Raw genomic sequence first — 21,835 nt, forward strand, 5'->3', positions numbered from 1 at the left:
CTCCAAATAGTGTTTTTCTCATATTTATATCTTATAATGGTATCTTTATTTGTAAACTAAATTAATAAATAAATATACAACTTAATAAGTTGTATTTTGTATCTTACGCGCGTAAGTCTTAAAAATATGGACGAACCTAAGTAGGCAGCGATGAATTTACAATGAGGCGATCAAATATTTTACTGATGTAGGCAGCTTAAAAATAATTTCACAAATTTCAAATAAAAATAACAAAAATAATAGCTTTTATTTCGAAGCAAACGAATGAAAAAGTAAAACTTAAAAATGGTAGAAAAATTGACTAGTCACATAGTTTGCGAAAGCATTAATGAAACACTAAATGGAACAACGAAAGTGTTAATTTGTAAAAAGCACGCATGGCTGCATTCATGTTGAGTGCCTTAGCCATACTGCCATGGCGGCCGCGCACCCCAATCCTCCTTTATGAGGTCAGACGCTTTTTCGCCAATCATAATGACCGGCGCATTGGGATTGCCATTCATGATGGTTGGCATGATGCTTGCGTCCGCTACGCGGATACCGGACACGCCATAAACACGCAGGCGGGGGTCTACGACAGCGGTGACATCCCAGCTGGGACCCATTTTGCATGTACCCACTGGATGGTATATGGTGAAGGTGAACTGTTTAATGGCACAACCCCAGTAGGCGTCGGACATGATATCATAGTGGCGACAGCCCGGTAACGGTATGTTGTGTGGTCGTGAACCGAAACGTTGAAAGGCTTGTGTGTTCGAGACATTTATGGCCAATTTAATACCCTCGACAAGCACATCGATGTCTTCCTGGTGAGCAAAGTAGTTGGGTATCAGTTTGGGCTGCTGTAATGGGTTGCGTGAATTGAGGCGCACCCAGCCGGTGCTCTTGGGACGCAGTAGCAGTGGCAAGATAGACCAGGTCTCAGAGTTGTGTAACGGTTTGTAGACGGTGTTGTAGAAACCATCACGTAGATTTAGAATTTTACGTATCTGCTCGCCACCGTCTGAATTTATGGAGCTGGGTAAAAAGTGAAATTGTATGTCTGGCCAGTCAACTGATGGATCTTGGTATTTCGAATTAAGAAAGGCAACACCTTCCACACCGGAGAACGTCATAGGACCGCGCTCGCGCAAAATGTACTCCATAGCGACTGGTATGGTTTGAAAGCGTGAGCGTGTGACCGTGAGTGGCGCATCCACCACAAAGGTTAGGCCACCCAAACCGACGTGATCTTGCAAGTTATCACCCACCGGTAAATCTGATATTACATTGATGCCATGTTCTTGCAGATGATCGGCAGGTCCGATGCCTGATAACATCAGCAGTTGTGGTGAGTTCAAAGCGCCGGCTGACAATATCACCTCACGTCGCGCAAAAACCACGTTTTTTTGCCCTTTCTTTAAGAATTCAACGCCAATGGCGCGCTTATTTTTATCGATGAGCACTTTAGTGGCGTGTGCGTGTAACAGCACATCAAGATTCTTACGTAAACGAACGGGCCTGATAAAGGCCTTGCCGGTGCTGCAACGCGACCCTCTGCGTATAGTGCTCTGTGTCAGCATGAAACCGGTCTGCTGCTGTCCATTTATATCTCGCACCTCATAGCCCATTTCCATGCCGGCTTGCAGAAAGGCGATGGATAGCGGTGTGCGCCAAGGTGACTCTTGTACAGTTAGATAACCGCCAGTTTCGTGATATCCGGTTTTGGCTAGGTAGGGATTACGCACATCTTCCGATTTTAAAAAGTATTTAAGTACATTTTTATAGCCCCAACCGGGATTACCGAGTGATTCCCAGTGATTGTAGTCATTTTTGGAACCACGCACATAAACCATAGCATTGAGCACACTGGAACCACCAAGTACTTTGCCACGCGGCCAAAAACAGCGGTCGCCTTTCATCGCTTGACAGTATTGACGCGTAGGTGAAGGTGTTGTCGTATACTTCCAGTCTAAATCGGTGAGCTGTAGATAGCCAGCAAGCGCGGGTACATCTGATATCTCGGTCTCATCACCGCCAGCTTCGAGCAATAGAACCGTCCAGTTACGTACTTCCGACAGGCGATTGGCTATGACTGCTCCAGCAGAACCGCCACCAACAACTATAAAGTCATATTGGCGACGCGTCTAGTGAAATAATGAGATAAAGATAGAGAAATATTAGGTTATAATGGATTTCTTGGCACATAAATGGGCGCCTACTCACCATTTGCGGCTCCTGCACTCTGTTCTCTGGATCGATACTTTGATAACGATAGTAGTTCATGCCGATCGCTAACAGGGGAATCATTCCAAGCAAAGATGTCATTGTGCCAAATGCCATTTTTCAGTAATTGTCAAATCCACGGATCTTCCTTACACTTCTCACGCAGTTTTAAGTTGTTGCTGCTGATACTAAATCCTGTACTCTGTGGTGCACTGGTTGATAACGCGGTTTCACCCAAAATTTTCGGTTTGTAATTGCGTATGCCGCCCGGTTTAGCCGATTTGAAGTGAGCGTGCGCCTTCTCGTCTTCCTCCAAAATATCTAGATACGATTTTATATACAAATGTTTACAGAGATAGTTTTTCTTTTGATCGAGTGAGCTGCGCGATTGGTTGGATGAAGTGGAGCAGCCACAGGCGCTTGTCGAGCACAGCGAAGAAGAGGATGTAGCTGATGAAGACAAGACAGAAGAGGTGCAATGACAGGAGGCGTAGTAGATGCCGCTATCGGTGCTCGAAGAATTTTTGCGCTTATGTTGTGACGGTTTGCGCACGATGTTATTATAAGTTGGTTCACTGGATTTCGAATTTTGATAGGTAGATGAGCTGCTATTGGTCGACGCGGAATTGCTGGTGCTAGTGCTCTGATCTGTGGTACTGCTGATGAGACTGAGTTTTTTCGACGCTCGGAATTTCTCATAAGTTTGCTTATTCAGATTGTATTTCTGTCGTAGCCGATAGTGCTCGTCGTCGGTGGAGCTGGAAGAGGTCGTCGAGATATTGGAGGAAGGTGCGTAGACGCTTTGGAATTCTTGTGAGTGTCTGGTGTATTTGCCGTTGGACGTTGTGAAATTAGTGGAAGGTTTTAGATTTTTTGTTGCGCCTCGTTGTGGTTGCGGTTGGAGAGATTGCGGTGTTTGTTGGTGTGTTTTGTGTCGACTAATAATGCTGCATTTCTTTTGCTGAGATATCTCCTGTCCCATATTTTATTTAGGTGGAATATAGGGAGCTATAATAAAAGTAAAATACATTTCTTTTTAAACATTGGTAAATTATGAATAAGCCAAGAATTTAGAAATAATTTTTTGAAAATGTTGGGAGCATAGAGTTTCACTGAGTTTTTACTTCTAGTTTACTTCCATGTTTTATTTTATTTATTTATTTATTTATTTATTTATTCAATTGAGATATAGTATACAAATATATTGTCTAAATAAAGAGAACACTGGCTGCCAGGGCCTACGGCTCAGTTTTTCGAAATGGTATTGTTATTATTATTATGTTATATTATGGTGTTTGTCACGTGCACAATTTATTTATTTTGATTTATGTATATTTTTTTTATTAGATTTTCCTGCTTAAGTCTAGTTCCTTGAAAAATTGGTTTATTAAATTGATGTTTATTTTTGTGATGATTGTAAGTCAATCTCTTGGAGCAACTTGCCCGAAGATTCTTTCGCCTGCCATGTTTTATTAAACTAATAAAGTGCTTGTTTCTCAGCTCAAGCTGAATTTGAACCGTTATCGCATCCGTCGGCCGTGGAAAATATACTTCAATGAACAAAAGAAAAATCGATTTTTTCATAAAACCCCACACTTTAAGTTCACCTGAGATTGATGAGTTTTAGTTATTAATCTCCCCTTGGTATGGCTAGTTAGTCTTTCTTCTAGACATTTTTTTAAGCAAGGAAGTTTATGCTTTTAGTTATTTAAGAACCGATAGAGAAATATGTGGGCTTTCTAATTCTAACGACTTCTTGTATGGCGTATTACTACTCGCTCCATTTCATAACAAAAATCTGTTTATTATATGATGTTTTAAAAAGTGGTTCTGTGAATTCTTTTCACGATCATCGACTTTCTTTGAGGTGTTTCTGGAAGTCTTCAGTCAAAAACATTTCGTTCACGTTTTTTCTGAGTCTCCTGTATGGTTCCAACCCAACTAAATTTCTAAAAAAATTTCTAACAAAGAGTAACTTTTACCAATTGCTTATCAAATCTAAAACTGACTCATCACGTGTAGATTTACAAATTATAAAACAAAAAAACTAATTTTATGAATCTGTCGATTAAATCTTTGGTCAATTTGCTTTTGAAACAGTTTGACAAAGGTCCCTATCGAGTGATTTCAATTCAAAGAAGTTCATGGATATTGAACAACTTATTTGTTATATCTACGGAAACCAATCGGTAAAGCGAGTTCCTTAACCTTAAGTTTAATTTGGTAGTAGGGTCGGGGAGGTTGAGAAAGTAGAGAGAAGTGAGAGAATAACAAAAGAAATTAAATAACTAACGGGTTACAAACTAGTGTAATAAAGGCACTTAAAATATGTTGCATAGAGTAAAATATTTCAATGCAAATAACCGTTGTTTGTAAAACCATTTACCTTTATAGAATTCGATAGATTGAATGATAAAATATTTTTATATTACAATAGATCATAAAACCAATAGAAACTTTTGTACTTCAAATTGCATCCATATTCTACCAAACTGGTCACAGGAGAATATTTCTATTCTCAAAAGAATGAGCACTGGAAAAAGTTAAAAAATTTCGTTTTTCTTTAAAAGTATAAAAACTTTGAAAGCATATGTTTGTTATGGGCTTACTGGAAAATGAATGAAAAAAAATGGAATAGATTAATGGCTATCGACAGGTGATCTCAGTAGCCAGTCGCCCCTTGTTATTTATTATCTTTAACTACCAGCTCTTATTATATATAATATACAGAAATGTTAAAATCACGTAACTGCTCAAAACTAGTTGCTTACAATATTTTCTGAGCTTTGGATAATTCAATATATTTAAGGAAAATATATTATGTTATATTATTTTTGACCTTTGGGTATATTAATTTTGCTAGGATTTTTGGAATGTCCCTCAGTTTTTGCGATATCGATATGATATTTTGTACACGTTCTTTACTTAACAAGATCGGAACCGCCAATATCAAACAACTATAGCATATAGCTGCCATACAAACTGACCCTTCTAACTCAAGTCTTTGTATGAAAAACTTTTTTATTTGATAAGATATCTTCACCATATTTGGCGTGGATTTTTGCCAAAAGCATCGATTTAGTCTTCAAACATATCGTTCAGATTAGACCAATATAGCATATAGCTGCCAAACAAACTAATCGATCAAAATCAAGATAAAGATCTTTTTACTCTATACCCTTTTATGCAATAAAACAAGCACTGTGAAGGATATTAAGAGGGTATCCTAGTTTAGAAATTTAAAAATATTGTTTTTTTTTTTGGATATTATTGTAGTATAACTCTTTACACAGATACGAAATTTCAATTATTTTCGGAGTTACAGCTCATTTTGTGATGTGCCGACCAAATCGACTGTCATTTCGGCACGAGCTTTAACAGCCAAAATCCTCTCGTAATGCTATAACTACATCCTTCCTCTTTAAGGATTACTGGGAGTCCTGATATCCTGCACACCAGGACACGCCATTTTTTCATCAGGCCCCACTATGCCGGCCTGGAATTTTTTGAAAATTTTTTTTTTTTGGTAAAAAAATATCGTAAACATATTTCTTGTTTTTGTTTTAACGGGTCTGAAAAAGAGCCAAAAATTCGGGCTTCTAAACCAGAATACCCCCTTATAGCTTCGGTGCAACCAAAGGTTTGTCCTATTTCGTGTAACTTTTTTGATATTTACGAACGTTTTCAATTGAACAAAATATACAAAGTGAATTCTAAAACTCACCTTTGCTTCGTTTCATAATTTCTGTTGAAAATATGCAGCCAGTAGTCATATGCAATGCGAAGTCTTGATATAGTAGCCAGGGCAAGTAGACCAGCAACTATATACCAGCAGCCTTACAAAATAGCAGTGTAATAATAAGTTTATGTTATAAAAATACAGCAACTGGTTGTTACTCATTAACAGATTACGTAATTCAAATTAAATTTGTTGAATATATCAATCCACTTGTATTTTCTGCAACATTTGCAACAAATCTAGTAAGGTAGTTGTATTTGTATTTCCGCTAATTCTCTATTTACATATCTGATTCAAATTGTTGTTAAATGCCAATCTTATTTTTATCGCGTGCAACAAGCCAACAAAATCAACGTCGGCGCTGAAACTAAGACAAAAGTGCCGACCATTCGATGAAAACTCAGTAAAAAATATAACGCCAATATGTTCGAGAAGCTCCAGCAGAGTTTTTTTAATATTTTTTTTTTATAATTTTACATATAATTTCTTGGTTTTGTGTTTTATCCAGCGCCACAACAAAATCGCATGAGTGAGATATTTTTGAATTTCATTAAACCGCGAACGAGCTGCAAACTGGGCCTTTTATGTAAAAGGCAGCGAAATTATTGAAGCACCACGTTTCCTCATTAGAAACTCATAAACCAGAAATGGGCCAAGCAAGGTATATTTTTTCTTTCTTTCGCCACTTATGTATGTGATTGCGTGTGCAAATGCGCGCGCGCGCACAATGGGTTGTCGATATGCCGCGATAATGTTGATGGCTATTCGTCAACAATGCGCAGCAGCAGCAACAGTCACCGATTGTTGAAAAAAATGTAACAACTAGCGTTATTTCAAAGAGCTTATGATAATTTCGGTGATCACCGTTTTGCACTGCGCTTCAAAGTAAACAATAGTAAAGGCAGAAAAATTTTTAGTAAAAGAGAATCACCAACTTCAACAATGAAAAATACAATAATAAGATCAATAACTATTTTTTGATTGCTTGAAGCAATAGCCACACTAACAGTGCTAACAACAGAGTTATCGATTGTCTCATTTGCACGCGTTATCCATCGCCAACGTCAACGCCGCGCAGCGGTGGTAAACAAAAGACTTAAACAACGAACTTGTTGGAAATTGACGCGCGCTGTATGCGTGGTATAATTTAGAGTGCTTTATTTTTTCCTTCTTTCATGCACTCGTCGCAATTGAAATTTCATTTTCATTGAGAAATATGTATACATGATCTTTATATTCACGCAACACTTTGCAACAGATAGTACGAGTATAATAGTTTTGTTCGCCTGACAATGGTTTCTAACGCCTAAAACTAATCCGGTTCGATATGGTTATATATATACATGATCAGGATGGCAAGACGAGTTGAATTCCGAGAGACTGTCTGTCCGTCCGTGCTAAATTGAGAAAAAATACTATATATTACTGAAAATTGGTACACATATTCCTTGGCACCCAACAGAGATTGTTATTGCAAATGGGTGAAATTGGACCACTGCCACGCCCACAAATCCAAAACCCATGAAATACTATAACTAATCCGCAAAGGAAGATATTAAACTGTAATTTGATACAGCGACTCGCAGTAAAGTGGGGCATTTGTGGTTTAAATTTTTTTAAAAAGTGGGAGCCCCTTCCTTTATTAAGTTTGGTGTACATATCACAATAAATCTAATTGCTAAGAACAAGCCTTTTGAGCTCACCCTTAAACAAGGTGAAAATAGAGGAAAACCCGCATATAGTAAGTATAATGATTATAATGTTGAAAACTATAAAAACTACTTCAACTTTCTAAATAAATACCTTAGAACCACTATAGCATATGGCTGCCATATAAATTGACCGATCAAAATCAAGTTCTTGTATGGAAACTTTTGTATTTGTGAAGGGTTTTATAGCTTCGGTGCAATCGAAGTTAATGTTTTTCATGTTTAATACAAAGTTCTGTCAACACCTGACAATATTTCGCGCGCTTTGAGCCTCATATATACAAGAGTATAAAATGTACGGTTTCCTCTGTACTAGCCCTACCTTACTTGTTTAATTTTATTTATATATTTTTCTTAATTTTTTTTTACGTTTACTCATAAGAAATAAAATTTTATTTATATAGTAAATATTTATTTTAAATGCTTTTTCCTTTCAATGTGTCGCTTGTGTGCCGTAATTTTTATGTTTGTCAAATGTTTTCTATTGCGAAATTTTGCTGTAGGAGCACGTTTTTCAAGTTCATTGCTACAGCGGGTCCGTTTTTAGTGCAGCTCGTTGACTGCTGGTTGTGCTCGAATTTCCTGCAGCCGTGTCTCCAAGCTGTGCACACATGTGTACATAACTATGTGCATGTGTGCTATGCGCCTGCGCATGCGGAAGCGCTCGTTGTCAACATCTCATTGCAATACCAAGATTTCCAACTAAACAATTTTACATGGTGCATTTTGACTTTGCTTCTTTATTTTTCGTTTTCTTTCCATTTGGCTACAATTTATTGCCGGTGTCGTAAAATAATTTTTATTTTCATTGGCTGCTAACTCTTACTATCTCTCGATCTACACAATATTACAGCACGCCAATTGTGCTGCAGCAAGTTACAAAATCACTTTGAATATGTCTTTGTAAGGTTAAACACGCGAACGACATTTTTTGACGCAATCGCATTCGTAAATGGGTAGACGCTCTTTTTGGCGAACTAAGTCACTTGCCCCAAAATGATTCAGCGTCAATGTGACGCTTTAGTTTTTAACAGCTTTATTGCATAGCAAATTGCTATCGCTTAACTGGATTAGTCTTTGGTTGAGTGAAGCGCGCATTCAGCTATTGAGCGCCATAAATGAAGCACTTGTCAAGTCTTTATACTCGTATGTATATTCCAGTATTTTGTGGCACTTTTGCAATAGAGTTGAGGTGCCTTTTTAAATTATTGGAATTTGACACTTTATCTTTGCAATGTCTGCATAAGCCTGTTGAGAATTGCAGAAACCCAACATCGGCCTACAAACAGTAACTTATTTATGGACTAATTTGAACTGATTATCGATTAATTTTTGGAGCATTATCTGCTTTCTTACTACCCTACAAATATATTGAGGTAAGTCTCAAACGTTGTGACTATGCTCCTGCGATGCCATTTATAAAAATGTGGAAAACGGTAGGCCTCAAGGGCCATCCCTGCAACTTCCCGCTAATTTCATACGCTAACGTTCAAATTTCGCTTTTTTCACTGCTTTTGAGCTCTTCGAAATTTTTCGTTTTCAATATCTCGCAAGTAAATCAACTGATTTTGACCCGGTTTGCGGCAAACGATGTGTTTTTTCAAGGTTTAGAACTGATTAGTTTTTGGTGTCGATCGGTCAAGTCGTTTGGAAGAAATTCGAAAAAAACGATTATTTTTTTTATTTTTGAGATTTCTCAAAATCTACTGGTCCGATTGGGTCCAAACTCACACGAAATTTAAGTGCAATGAAACCCTTTGGAATGCCGTTTAGTTTATTCAAATCGGTTGAGCCGTTTAAAAGTTATAAGAGGGTCACATACATCCACACACACACACATACATACAGACATACGGACATCATCGTAAAAATGTTCGGGGAAGCTTCCTCGACCCTCAAAACGTCGAGATCTGTTGAGAACTCGATTTTTGCAAAATGGGGTGAAACCAATATCTTCCCGATTTTTAGAAAATTTTCAATTTTCTTAGCGGGAAGTTAAAAAAAGTTTAATATCTCTGCCCTTTGAAAATAAAAATAAGATGACAAAAATGCAAGAAAAATTATTTACGAGCGATCTGAGGTCGGTAAAAGAACGTGGAGGGGTGATTTCATTTAAAATTGTTAAAGGTTAAAAATGGGTTATCTCGATTTCCGGTAAAACTATGAGTCTTATAGAAAAAAAATTATATGGCAAAGAAGTAGGTAATGAAAAGATCTACAACTTTTGTATAAACACATTTTTCAAATATCCAACTTTTTTGGTGTTTTTATATTTACCTTGTACAAACAAAAATTTTCTTTCACGAAATTTAATATAAACCTGCCTTCTTATGTCTCAAACATATGTATTCTTTATTTAAAATATTAAGGAGAAGGAAACTCTATTTCGACTTAAAATTGAAAAAACATCCTAATTTTCAGTCAAAATATTAGATTTTTTTAAAGGTAGGCTTATGGTTATTGAAAACTCCACTTTTTGATGGGTATATGGTAAAAAATATATACATTACTATGGTAAATTTTCTGAGAAAATGCAGAAAACGACCCAAATCTTCAAAAAAATGTGATATATTAACGTGAGAATCGTTGACTTCAAAATCGGGTTTGTTTTCGATATTAAGTCAAGTTAAGGAAAAAAACATAAATATCTTAAAGAAAAAAATACCGTGTATTTGGAATATAAACTGCTAAGTTTTCATCAAGTTTCTTTAAAAATTTTTTTTTTTTGCAAAAGATAAAAATAAATAAAAATATTGGTTATTTTAATTTTTCACATAAATTTTGAGGTTATGTGAAAAAGGTGTGAATACAAGAGTAGTAGATATATTAATTACCCGTAATTTTAACGTAAATCCAAATAAACTGTTTTAACCTTTAAAATGTCCTTAAAAATTCAAACACGCCTTCCCACCCCTCACTATTCTTCCCAACCGCAAAGCCCACGTAAATTATTTTCCCTTCACTTTTGTTATTTTACCTTTCTCTTCCAATGGGTTTCAATCTACCATGATTTTTCTAGACTCTATATTCGTTTTTTTTACATATCTCTTAAATTATGACAAATGTAAGCTTTGGTAAGTGGAAGATAAACTTTATTAGGAGAGCTTATTATAAGTAAATTTGTTTCGCTTCTGGCAATTTTTGTTTCGAAGATATTATTCACAGTGTAAATTTTTCACACACAAATTTCTTTAATTTAAACATATGTACATATATATAGTAGTCCTTTCAAATCAATGTATTTTCTGAAAATGTGTACAATTCAGTATACAAATTTTAGCTTATATTGTATTTGTAACTATTATTGTCAGCTATTCTTGTTCAAGTAAATCTGTGGATCGTTCGAAGTTTCCATCGTTTAAATAAAACAAAATATAATAGTCACGCAACCAATATCCCGAAAATTTAAACAAAGTATTGTACAGCGCAGATCAGTAATGCAATATATTTTTTATTATACTCAAATAGTTCAAATGTCACTACAAATCAATCACACATTTGTATACCTTACAGAGGCCTTTTAAGTTTGTCATGAAGTTTTTAACACCCAGAAGGAAACATCGAGAACCCTATAAACAATAACTATATATAAATGATCAGCGTGACGAGCTGAGTCGATTTAGCCATGTCCGTCTGTTTGTATGTAATATACGCGAACTGGTCCCTCATTTTAAGAAATATCGATCTGAAATTTCGCACAAGTCCATTTCTCACCAAGAAGCTGCTCATTTGTCGGAACCGCCGATATCAAACAACTATAGTATACTCGTATAATGCCATACAACCTGAACGATCAAACTCGACTCTTTGTGTGGAAAACGTTTTTATTTGACAAAATAACTGCACGAAATTTAACACGATTTAGTGTCCAAAGCAACGGTGCCATAGTATATAGCTTCCATATATACTGCATAAGCAAACTTGAATCTTAACCAACGTTTTTTCTTGTTTTATTTTAAAAACAACATGTCAACAACTAAGTATTTTTTTTTCATTTATATACCATATATATAATATATATATATTAAGCCACTTAGATAGTTCAGAAAACAGCGATAAATTCAAGAAACTCAAATTGATAATCAAATTGCTTTAAATTTTTAATGAATGCCATTAATGCTTTCAGTAAATTTTTATTTAAAACATTCAATTTCACTGCACCGACGAAATCAGCGCTTTAATTGCGCTCACGATTAACAGTTATCACCACAAACCAAATATTTCACCTCACAGATAAGAAAATCGAATAAACTTCAAGTGAATTCGTTTTTATTAATATGAATTTAACGCACAGTTAAAAATTGTAAGCGAGCATCAAGCTCATAAACAACACAAACACACTCGAACTTCTTATCAAACAGTTATAAATCTTATATTTAATTAATTTATTTTTAATGCATTTTATTATTATTTTTTATTACCCGAAATATTTTCGAAAACTTTTTTTTGGTTTTTATTAACAATTTGCAGTTTGCGTAAGCTTCAAACGCTTCGGGTAACGTATACGACCTGCACGCCTAAACGTCTCAATTGAAACTGAGCGCCGCAAGCACCCATGATTGCTGCTGCAGTAGCAACAGCAAGTAAGCGCGTATTTAGCTGGCAAAGCCGCTGACAAAGCGACTAAAAAAATGACCCAACGACTTCAAAGTCGCAGCGGCCGACAAGCAAAGCGCCGCGGCGTCGAAGAATCGATATGTCTTCGCACAAAAGAGCCGCAAGCAAGCAGCAGCAGCAACTGCCTATATCTTTGACTGGCTTTTTGCTTTTATTTCGCTGTTTTTATTTTTTTTGCTACTTCGTTTGAGCGCCCATGTGGCAGGCGCATTCGTTTAACGCCAAGCCAGCGGTGACGCAGCGCATGCGCGGCCACCATATCGGCGCTCAGTGTGTGATAATTGCTACCACATACCCATTTTGTTGCAATAGTCGCGTCTGCAAAGTCGTGTGTGCATACAATATTGCCGCAATTTTGGCTGTCCACTCGTGACTTTTAGCCATATTGTTGTGCGCCGCAGCAACTTGCGCTCGGCTACACACTCGTATATTTGTACTGAATTAATTACTTTGGTTGAGGTAAATTGTTATTTTTGCAATAAAATATATATTTTTTAATCCATTGCAAATATCAAACGAAATCGAGGTTTTTTCCCACTCAACATTGTTGTTAAACTTTCATTTTTAAGACAGCTCTGTAAGGTTACTCTTTATTGTTTGTTGTTTGTTTGATTTTTAGACTGTTGCAACACTTCCGCTGTGGAGCAGGTGTTCGACATTTGCAAATTTCACAATCAAATTTCAAGCCAAGCATTGCATTGAGGTTAGGAAGCTATGGTGTGAACTTCCTTTACATAAATTATGTCATCACAAATCAGATTGGTTAATGCCAAATTATTATCCAATGTGATGATGAATAGTTATCGGCGGTCACCTTAGCTGAGGAAGCTGAGTAACACTGAATAACCATCGCCTTCGTTACAGAAGCTGGGTAGTAGTTAGACAGGCCCGAATGCAATTTCTGCCATAGAAAAACTGCTCTCAGTCATAAAAGAGTACGAATATGGTTGGTAAAATCATAGGTCCTCGGAAGATTCTTGACTCATATCAAAACAGTTATCTGTCACTATATAAACAATACTGACTTCGTACGGTCATTTGTTATTTTAACTGTATCGTAATCGGAATGGACCAGAGTTTTTACCCGTTGAGAACTTTCATTTAGATATGTTAAGTTCGAAATATTTTCTGTGGCTACAATAGCAGCCTATGTTAAATATTTTAGAGGATATAAAATATTTCGGTTCAATATTAACTCTCTGCGAGCTCACGAAATAAACTACTTTTGTAATAGAATAAAAGAAATAATAAAAATAGTTTAGGACGATATTATTTTTATGTATACATCAAAAACGATACGAGTTAGTTTTCCAATTTATAATTTCGTTAAAGATTCTACTATTTTGTACCGGTACCAAGCTAAAGCTGAAAATAAGTGTTAAATAAATGCGTTTACTTTGACGGCTATTCCTCTAGGAAAATCTATAGCCCTAAAAAGATCCAACAGTAAGGGCACACAGTAAGTTTGCCATGAAGTTTTTAGCACCCAAAAAGACACGACGCAGATCCTATTAAATGTATACATAAATGATCAGCAAGACGAACTGAGTCGACTTAGCCATATCCGTCTTGTGTGAAAAACTTTTTATCGGACAAGTTATCTTCATGAAACTCGGCTGGGATATGGCTAGGACGGCTCCATGGTAACGCTACAATATCTGAAGAAAATTTCCACTATAACGATTAAAATCAAGTTCTTGTATTGAAAATCCTCTATTTGTGAAGGGTATTCTAGCTTCGGTGCAACCGAATTGAACGTTTTTTACTATATTATGAATTTATATTTTTTCTTCTTTTTATTTATTTATATCTTTTTATTTGCATAACAAAATTTCTAGCAGACATCAGTTTATTGAACTTCAACACCCTAAAGACTATAAAATGAAGTGACTATCAAAATTCACCTCCCCGTTTTGTGACAACTTACGCGCAATTATGCTGTAAATATTTTGACGTTTCATCTCTAACAGCTATTTAACTGTTTTTATAGTGATTCGTCGACATAATACTTACTTACCGATTTATTGTATGTGCATTTCCATCAGCGTTTTATGGCTGCACAATTTTAGTAAGCATTTGCATTTGTATGCATCAGCTATTGCATTTATGTATAAAATCTACATTCATCTTATTCCAACGACACTCATTAAACGAACTTTAATTTCATATTTTAATTTATACTGCTTGTATGTATGTAATGATTTTTATTATATAAAATTTATATCCCATGAGACTTCTATGTACTCATGTGATTCGGGGCTTATTCGAGATAATCTTGCAGCAATATTTAAGGAATACTTTTAATTTAATTTTTAACTCAAATTAATTGCTAAAACTAGTTACTAGTTTATAGTTTTAAAGACTCAGTAATGGCTCTGAAAGGAGTTAATGACCTACGATGCAAACATAAAAGATAAACTAGAATTCTTTCTAAAGACAAGCAAGGAAGAAAGGCTTGCTAAATTATTTGTAATTTAACGCATTTCGTTACTTAAAGCAGACTTGAGACGGCTTTCATCTCTAGAGAATTAAAGTCTACAATAAATGAATGGTATTTACTTCAAAAATAAAATATAGATTGGTTTTGGATTTTGAATTATTTTAAGTACTTTCGACAAAATAATATTAACCTTTAAACCTTTCTTTGAACCTTTTATTCGTACTCTCCAACTCATAACGTAAAATATTGACTTTGATCGGAAGTCTGCCGTATCGTAGCTTATTTCACGTTCAATTGCTGAAATTGTTTTTTTACATTGATAAGATATACTCACGAAATTTGGTATAGGGTATTGTCTAAGAATCTAATTCTTTAGATCGGATTGCTATAATGTAGCAGCTTCAACCGAAGTTAGCTATTTTTTTTTTTTGCTTTAATTTCTCTAGCATCCAAAAAAATAGTAAATCTCAAATGAGAGTGAAGTCAATGCGAAAATATGGCAACTCCAATTCAAATGCTTTGTGTGTGCTTTTACTCCGCCGCTCTCTTTCAACTTTGAAGCCATACAACACTTGACATTATTTCGTTGACAACCTACGATTGTCAGCCATTGTTATTATATTTAGCATACATTTATCTTAGTTGTTGCTATTTCATTATGCAACATCAAAATTTACCCAGATAATTATTGAAACCATACAAATAAAAGGCACTTGAATACATTTATTAATATTTTTATGCCGAAAATAAAGTACCACTAAGGTGATGAACTGTGGTTTGGTTATGTTTGTGTGGCCGGCACGCCGTTAGACCCGACCTCTTGGGCGTTTATGCCGAGGTTATTTCAATGTAACGTTTGCGTAGTCATAAAGAAATTTTATAGCAGAAAATAATGTTTTTATGAAAGTGTGATGCACGCAAATAAGGTGCGAGTTGAATAAAAAATAGGTAAATATGATTTGCGTAAAATAGGCAATAAAATACCTTAGAAAGCGAGACAAACGTTATGTGTGGTGAATAATTCAGCAAATATTTGGAGGTTTTGCTGTGTTGCGGCACTAGAATGGCAATTAATTTTTGGGTTTATCATTTCAATTCCTTTATATTTTTCTTTGCTTTTTTCAGTTTTTATATTAATCAGGCTTGCAACACAAGCAATATATGAAATATCAGTGGCTGATTGGGCACGCTTTCTCCCACCCAAATCACGACCGACTCTTATGGCTTAGCTTTAATTGCTAGCACTTACTTCCCGTTAGCTGCATTTTGCATACAAAGCATCGGTTAATGCAATGATTCACTCGACTGCCTGCAAGCATTGTCAAAACAGTGCGTAAACGAGTGCACTCCTTTGAACAAAACAATGGAGTTGCCAGAGTTGCGTTAAATACATAAAAAATAAGCAGTAAGTTATTTGCATTTAAATTAGCTGTTTAGTTACGTCAAATTATATCATTAAATGCACTCGCATTGTGCTTAAACGCGTTTGTGCGGCTACGCATGCGCGGCGCTGCTCCTAGACTGTGTGTATTTTTTTATTGTTTTGCTAACAATTTCGCGCAAATTTCAACATTGTTTGGATATGCAATTGCACTTCCTCTGCATTTGTTGCTTAAATATATACATATTTATATATACGTATATGTTTGTAAGTATGTTTTGTGCACCGCTGGGAGAATCGCTTGCGAGTGTTGCAATGATAGTTTTGCGAACCAACCGCTACACAATTGAACTTACATGCTGTAATACTAAAAAAGATACGGGGTTTATTATTATGTATGTAAGTGCATTAAACTTGTCTCTGAACACAAAGCGGAAGGAACTATGCACTTTTTTCGTTTTTGTTTTGCTCTGTATGCAGATATGGTATATTGTGCTGGCGATTTTAAAAGAAAGTTAATATCTTTTGAAGAATTCTTCCAAACATTTACAAACATTTTTTCTCTTCTTTTTTTTTTGGCATTGATGTTTGACGATGAATATCTAGTAAACGCTTAACTTCATCGAAAATTTATAAAGAATGCAATGATGTTTTTTCATTGAGATATAAAATTCAAAATGAAAAACAAAAACCGAAAAAAATTGTACATGTACTAATAAGAGTTTATTTAGTAATGCTATTCTAGGAGCAAAGCCACAATCAAAATAGTGATAAAAAGTTACAAGAAAAATAATGGAAATGAAGAAAGGCTCAACTGTTTCATTCCGATTTATTCAGCAGAGTTTTCAGATCAGTGTTCCTGAGCGTACAATTCAGCGTCGAGTCCGAGAAGATGATTAATCCAGCCACTACAAGATTAGAAATCCTTTCATCGGCAAAAAGAACTTGAAGGCCGGATTGTGTAATTTGGGGTGCTCAGAGCAAATTTGAATTTAAAAATATGAAAGGCAGAAAAAAGGTTAGTGAAAGAGTCATGATAGGCTCCAAAGTAAGTGCATCCAAAGCACTATAAAGCTCGGAAATGGAGGGTTTGAGCTAACTTTAGCCACAGTGGTCTATCAAATCTGATAATGGTCGAAGGCAAAATAACGGAAGAGTCTTACGTGCAGATGCTGAGTAAAATTTAGAGCCCACAGCGCAACTTATATACCAGCACAACATGACGGATTGCAAAAGAATATTTCTAACAAAAATCGATAGAACTCCAGTATGTGCTGATCATGCCTGACTTGAATCTTATTGAGCATTTATGGCAATATTTGGATGTTAAGCTCGACCGATCTTCTTGACATTACAATAAACAAGCGATTTTTAATAGATTAAAGGTCTCCTGATAAAATATACCATAATCGCTTCATGAGAACCTGGTAGACAGCATGCCTGGACGTCTTTTGGCAGTAATTAACACTAAAACTGTCAACACTAAATATTGAAGTTATACTTAGGAAATAACCTTATAATATATAGCTTATACTATACTTCATTACGTGATCAGAAGCGAGAACAGCATAATTCCAAAACCAAACATACTTGAGAAAATAGTTTTCACATTTGTAACTGCGTCTCAAAACATCCAAAATTGAGTAAGATTTCGAAACAAAAAAAATCTGAAATCAAACATTTGGAGTCCGCTAATGTCGGTAATGTAATCAAGATCGCCTTCTTCTTTAACTCAACAACAGCTAATCCTTTTTGAATGTAGATTTAAAACAATGTCAAAGCTTCTCTGCAATCATTCAGTTCAAATATCTGATACTTCTAACATATACATATGTCTAAAGTGACCATGTTTTATTTGTAACAGGCGACCGTGGTATTTAGTGCTTAGAGTTATGCAGAACTACTCTCCCATAGGTACTTTGTTTTGATACCAGTTGCCGAATAACATTAAAAAACAATTTTTTTCTGACTTCTAATTTTTTTTAGAACCGATATTCCTCGGCAGGCAATCTTGAGTATTTTACTAAGTCTTGCCATATATTCTGTTACAAAGTTTAAAATGCATAAAAAATTACATATTTATGACCTTTTCAACAATCTTAATAATTTAAGAATGTTTGTTTACCACACTATTTGTCGTTTTTCCCAAATGTCTACAGTAGATGACAGAAAGAGAGAGGATCGTCGTCGCGTGGTTCACACCTATTCAGCCATAGAAAGCAGAAATCGATATCAAAAGAAATAGTTATACCATACTGACCGGATCAATCTGAAGATTTATTTGATATGATCTCGACATAAAAGCCTACCGTCGGTCAACGGGTCATCTTCTGACAGCTTGATGCAAATTAGGCTCAACAGATGCAAACGATAAACAACCATGAACCAGTAAAATATATTAGTAGGCGTGGTAGATGGAGATCATTGGATCTTCCATCAATATTCTCCTCCAGACTTGAATCTATTGGACTTCAGTTTGTGGTCAGAGTAGGGAAACACGGGCAGTGGAATACCCTCCAAATGCCCGAATCCGCATCTCAATAGATGTGTGTTGATAACCTTAAATCGGTAGATAATAATAATAATAACACACCAACGTCTGTATGGAAGCCGAGACTGTTGGGATTTATGACCCAGTGGTCCGTAATTCAATCCACCACCGACGAGAGTTGCGGTTTAATTAAGCAAGGTAAAGATCATATAAAATTGGTCATAAAGCCAACATAAATGGACTAAGCGCATTGAGTATATCACAAATTTATTGAGACGGCTAATGCCAGTTTTGGCATTGTCTCCTTCGACGAAGATATGACTGCCGAGATGTTTCAACCTCAGTCTTGTAAAAGCTGGACAATGGAGGAGAATGTGCCTGGATGTTTCCATCTCACCTTCCTCCATACAACTGTGACAACGCCTGCTGAACATAAGCGTGGTCCATAGGCCCAGTGCTAGAACGCAAGATGTCAACGGGGATCCAACTCGTTCCCACCCCGATGAGAGCGGGGTAAGGAGGTCACTTTTTGTTATCTCATCGGCTTTTCAGTTTCCAGAGATTCCGTTATGACCTGACATCCAAACAGATAATGAGTAGCTTGATGAGATATTTAGTGTAGATAGGTACTGTATTTTAAGAGCACATCTTGCGAGCTCAACGCTAGTATTGCCGCTCTGCTGTCAGAGTGAATGCTCACCTTCCTGAAAGAAGCTGCACTTCGGAGCAGCAAGTTTAGTGCTACATTAATAGCAGGCACTTCTGCCTTTAAGAAACTACAGTAGTCCGTTAGCCTAAAACGGAGAGAGCTCCTTACTGAAGACTCCCCTTCAACCTTCCCTCCTAGCTGCGACCCATCGGTGAAAAAGCTCACAGGGTCTCTTCTCCAGCAACTTCTCTCTGTCCACATATCTCTCGTCGGTATGTGTGCGAAGAAAGAAGCACCAGAAGTAGCCTCTGCGACGTAGTGGTCCATGCCTTCATATATCCAGTGACCTTTGTAGCAATGCACCTGCCGGTAATTTCCCCACTAATATTTGACTAATATTAAACTAAAATATATTTACTTATTAGCTAATATGAACTCGGCTGTCATTAATATGGACCGTGCTTTGAGTGTGAGGCCTTTTGAGAGGTTTGCTCGATCATTCTCACGACGGTCGAATTAACATAATCAACAACATTCCTCATCGTTTTCTAGAAACTACTTTGGAAACGTTTTATGTTGTTCGAAGAATAACAGCAGCACATATATCTCAAAACCTAATCTTTCACCTAGATACTACTGACGACATGAGGTTAGTTTTGTCCAGTATTCTTTTTGGAAACCACACCAACTTACCTTCTTAATTCTAACTAGAATTATTCAGCGGACGGTGGTCCTGCCCATAGCGTTGGATTTTCCGTCAAATATTTGCTTATGTTTACTCGCTTACATATATATTTTCCAAATTAAAACAAATATTTCAATATCACCACCTTGTGACGCCGTTAAACGGTTCTCCCTTCCGTGTTTCGATAACTCGCCGTTAAATTGAAACCGTTTAATAGTTGACAATTTCTATTTTGGGTGCGTTTGTTAGGCCTAACACGATTTGGTCACGCACGCGACGCGCATGCGACGTAACGCCGAAAATTTTTGTATTTAAATTTTAACTACTCATGCGAAAACACGCCAATTTCTGTTAAATTAAGGGTTTTACAAAGGAAGTAAAATGTTGCACGTGGTATTCCCAAAGTGATTTGGAGTTAAATTTATGAAACTTGTTTTCGAACGCCGTTTCCGAAACTTACAAATTTTCCGTTAGTTTGTTTTTATTTGTTTTTTATGTTTACTTTGCGCGCAGAGTATTGTACCTTGTTGTTGTTATTAATTTTTACTATCCTATGCATCACACTACACTACATGCAATTAAAGTTTTAAGCTGTTTTTAAACTCTATATATATATGTGTATATGTATATCTTGCTTTTATCACTGTTTCTTGTATTCATTTCGATTTCATTTCGCACACGACACTTCACTGTCTGCCTATAGCGCCGCCCGCGCGTGTTTACTCCTCGGCTGCACTTTGGCCAATGATCGGTAATTTCAAAACTCTTCATTGGCTGCATTTCCTAAGCATTGTAGAGTCATCGTTACGGCCATCATCGACTCGTCCAGCACGCAGCCAGCAACCGTAGCGTTGGCGAAAGCTTTTCGCCTTCACTCACATACTAGACTTGACGCTCCCACTCTCACTTTCAATTCGTGTCTATGTTTTACATTGGCTCTTGCTGCTTTACATTGGCATGAGCTGGCCGGCGTTGGCTCACGTCTGCCAAGTACATATATACGCATACATACATATGTGTATTGGTATTCCGGTTTCTTCGTTGCAGCTTTTGTGTTCAAAATGGAAAGGCCAATTTGGAATTTTCATTATTATACTCTCGCAACCTGTTGCTACAGAGTATAATAGTTTTGTTCACCTAACGGTTGTTTGTATCACCTAAAACTAATCGAGTTAGATATAGGGTTATGTATATATAAATGATCAGGATGAAGAGACGAGTTGAAATCCGGGTGACTGTCTGTCCGTCCGTCCGTCCGTCCGTGCAAGCTCTAACTTGAGTAAAAATTGAGATATCTTTATGATATCGGACCACTGCCACGCCCACAAAACGCCATTAATCAAAAACAAATAACTTGCCATAACTAAGCTCCGCAATAAGATACAAGACTGTTATTTGGTACACAGGATCACATTAGGGATAGACATCTGCAGTTAAAACTTTTTTTAAAAAGTGGGCGTGGTCCCGCCTCTAATAGGTTTAATGTGCATATCTCCTAAACCGCTAATGCTATAATAACAAAATTCACTAGAAGTAAATGTTTTTAGCACTTCTATTGACGGTGTGAAAATAGTTGAAATCGGGTGGCAACTCCGCCCACTCCCCATATAACGGTGCTGTTAAAAACTACTAAAAGCGCGATAAATCCAGCACTAAATACGCCAGAGACATTAAATTTTATCTCTGAGATGGTATAAGATGACTTTATAGGAACCGCGTTCAAAATTAGACAGTGGGCGTGGCACAGCCCACTTTTAGGTGAAAACCCATATCTTGAGATCTGCTTAACCGATTTCAACCAAATTCGGTGCATAACGTTCTTTTCATGTTTCTATGTCATAGTGCGAAAATGGGCGAAATCGGACTACAACCGCGCTTACTTCCCATGTAACACCATTTTCAATTCCATCTGATTCTTT

The 21,835-nt window shown here is 36.4% G+C and overlaps 3 protein-coding genes across 7 annotated transcripts in view; 1 reads left to right on the top strand and 2 right to left on the bottom strand.

Moving 5' to 3' along the window:
* The window catches only part of Flo2 (flotillin-2), a 315,478-nt gene that overhangs the window by 109,806 nt on the left and 183,837 nt on the right, over nucleotides 1-21,835 (top strand). The gene's annotated exons all lie outside the window — the stretch shown is intronic.
* LOC106617469 (glucose dehydrogenase [FAD, quinone]) lies at nucleotides 24-2,340 on the bottom strand. Its single transcript, XM_070110430.1, has 2 exons — nucleotides 2,206-2,340; nucleotides 24-2,126 (listed from the first exon to the last, which is right to left on the bottom strand). The coding sequence occupies exons 1-2, from the start codon at nucleotides 2,320-2,322 to the stop codon at nucleotides 402-404; spliced, it is 1,842 nt and encodes a 613-aa protein (XP_069966531.1). The 5' UTR covers nucleotides 2,323-2,340; the 3' UTR covers nucleotides 24-401.
* Nucleotides 2,336-20,642, bottom strand: LOC138855663 (uncharacterized). Of its 2 annotated transcripts, none has more exons than XM_036371243.2 (2): nucleotides 19,925-20,642; nucleotides 2,336-3,213 (listed from the first exon to the last, which is right to left on the bottom strand). In XM_036371243.2, exon 2 carries the CDS (start codon nucleotides 3,185-3,187, stop codon nucleotides 2,336-2,338), a length of 852 nt encoding a protein of 283 aa, XP_036227136.2. In that variant the 5' UTR covers nucleotides 3,188-3,213; nucleotides 19,925-20,642. The 2 variants fall into 2 exon arrangements, with proteins under 2 accessions (XP_036227136.2, XP_014090147.2); XM_014234672.3 differs by lacking the exon at nucleotides 19,925-20,642 and adding an exon at nucleotides 12,075-12,173.

This window comes from Bactrocera oleae, chromosome 5, assembly GCF_042242935.1.
Source record: "Bactrocera oleae isolate idBacOlea1 chromosome 5, idBacOlea1, whole genome shotgun sequence".
NCBI classification, from domain to species: Eukaryota; Metazoa; Arthropoda; class Insecta; order Diptera; family Tephritidae; genus Bactrocera; species Bactrocera oleae.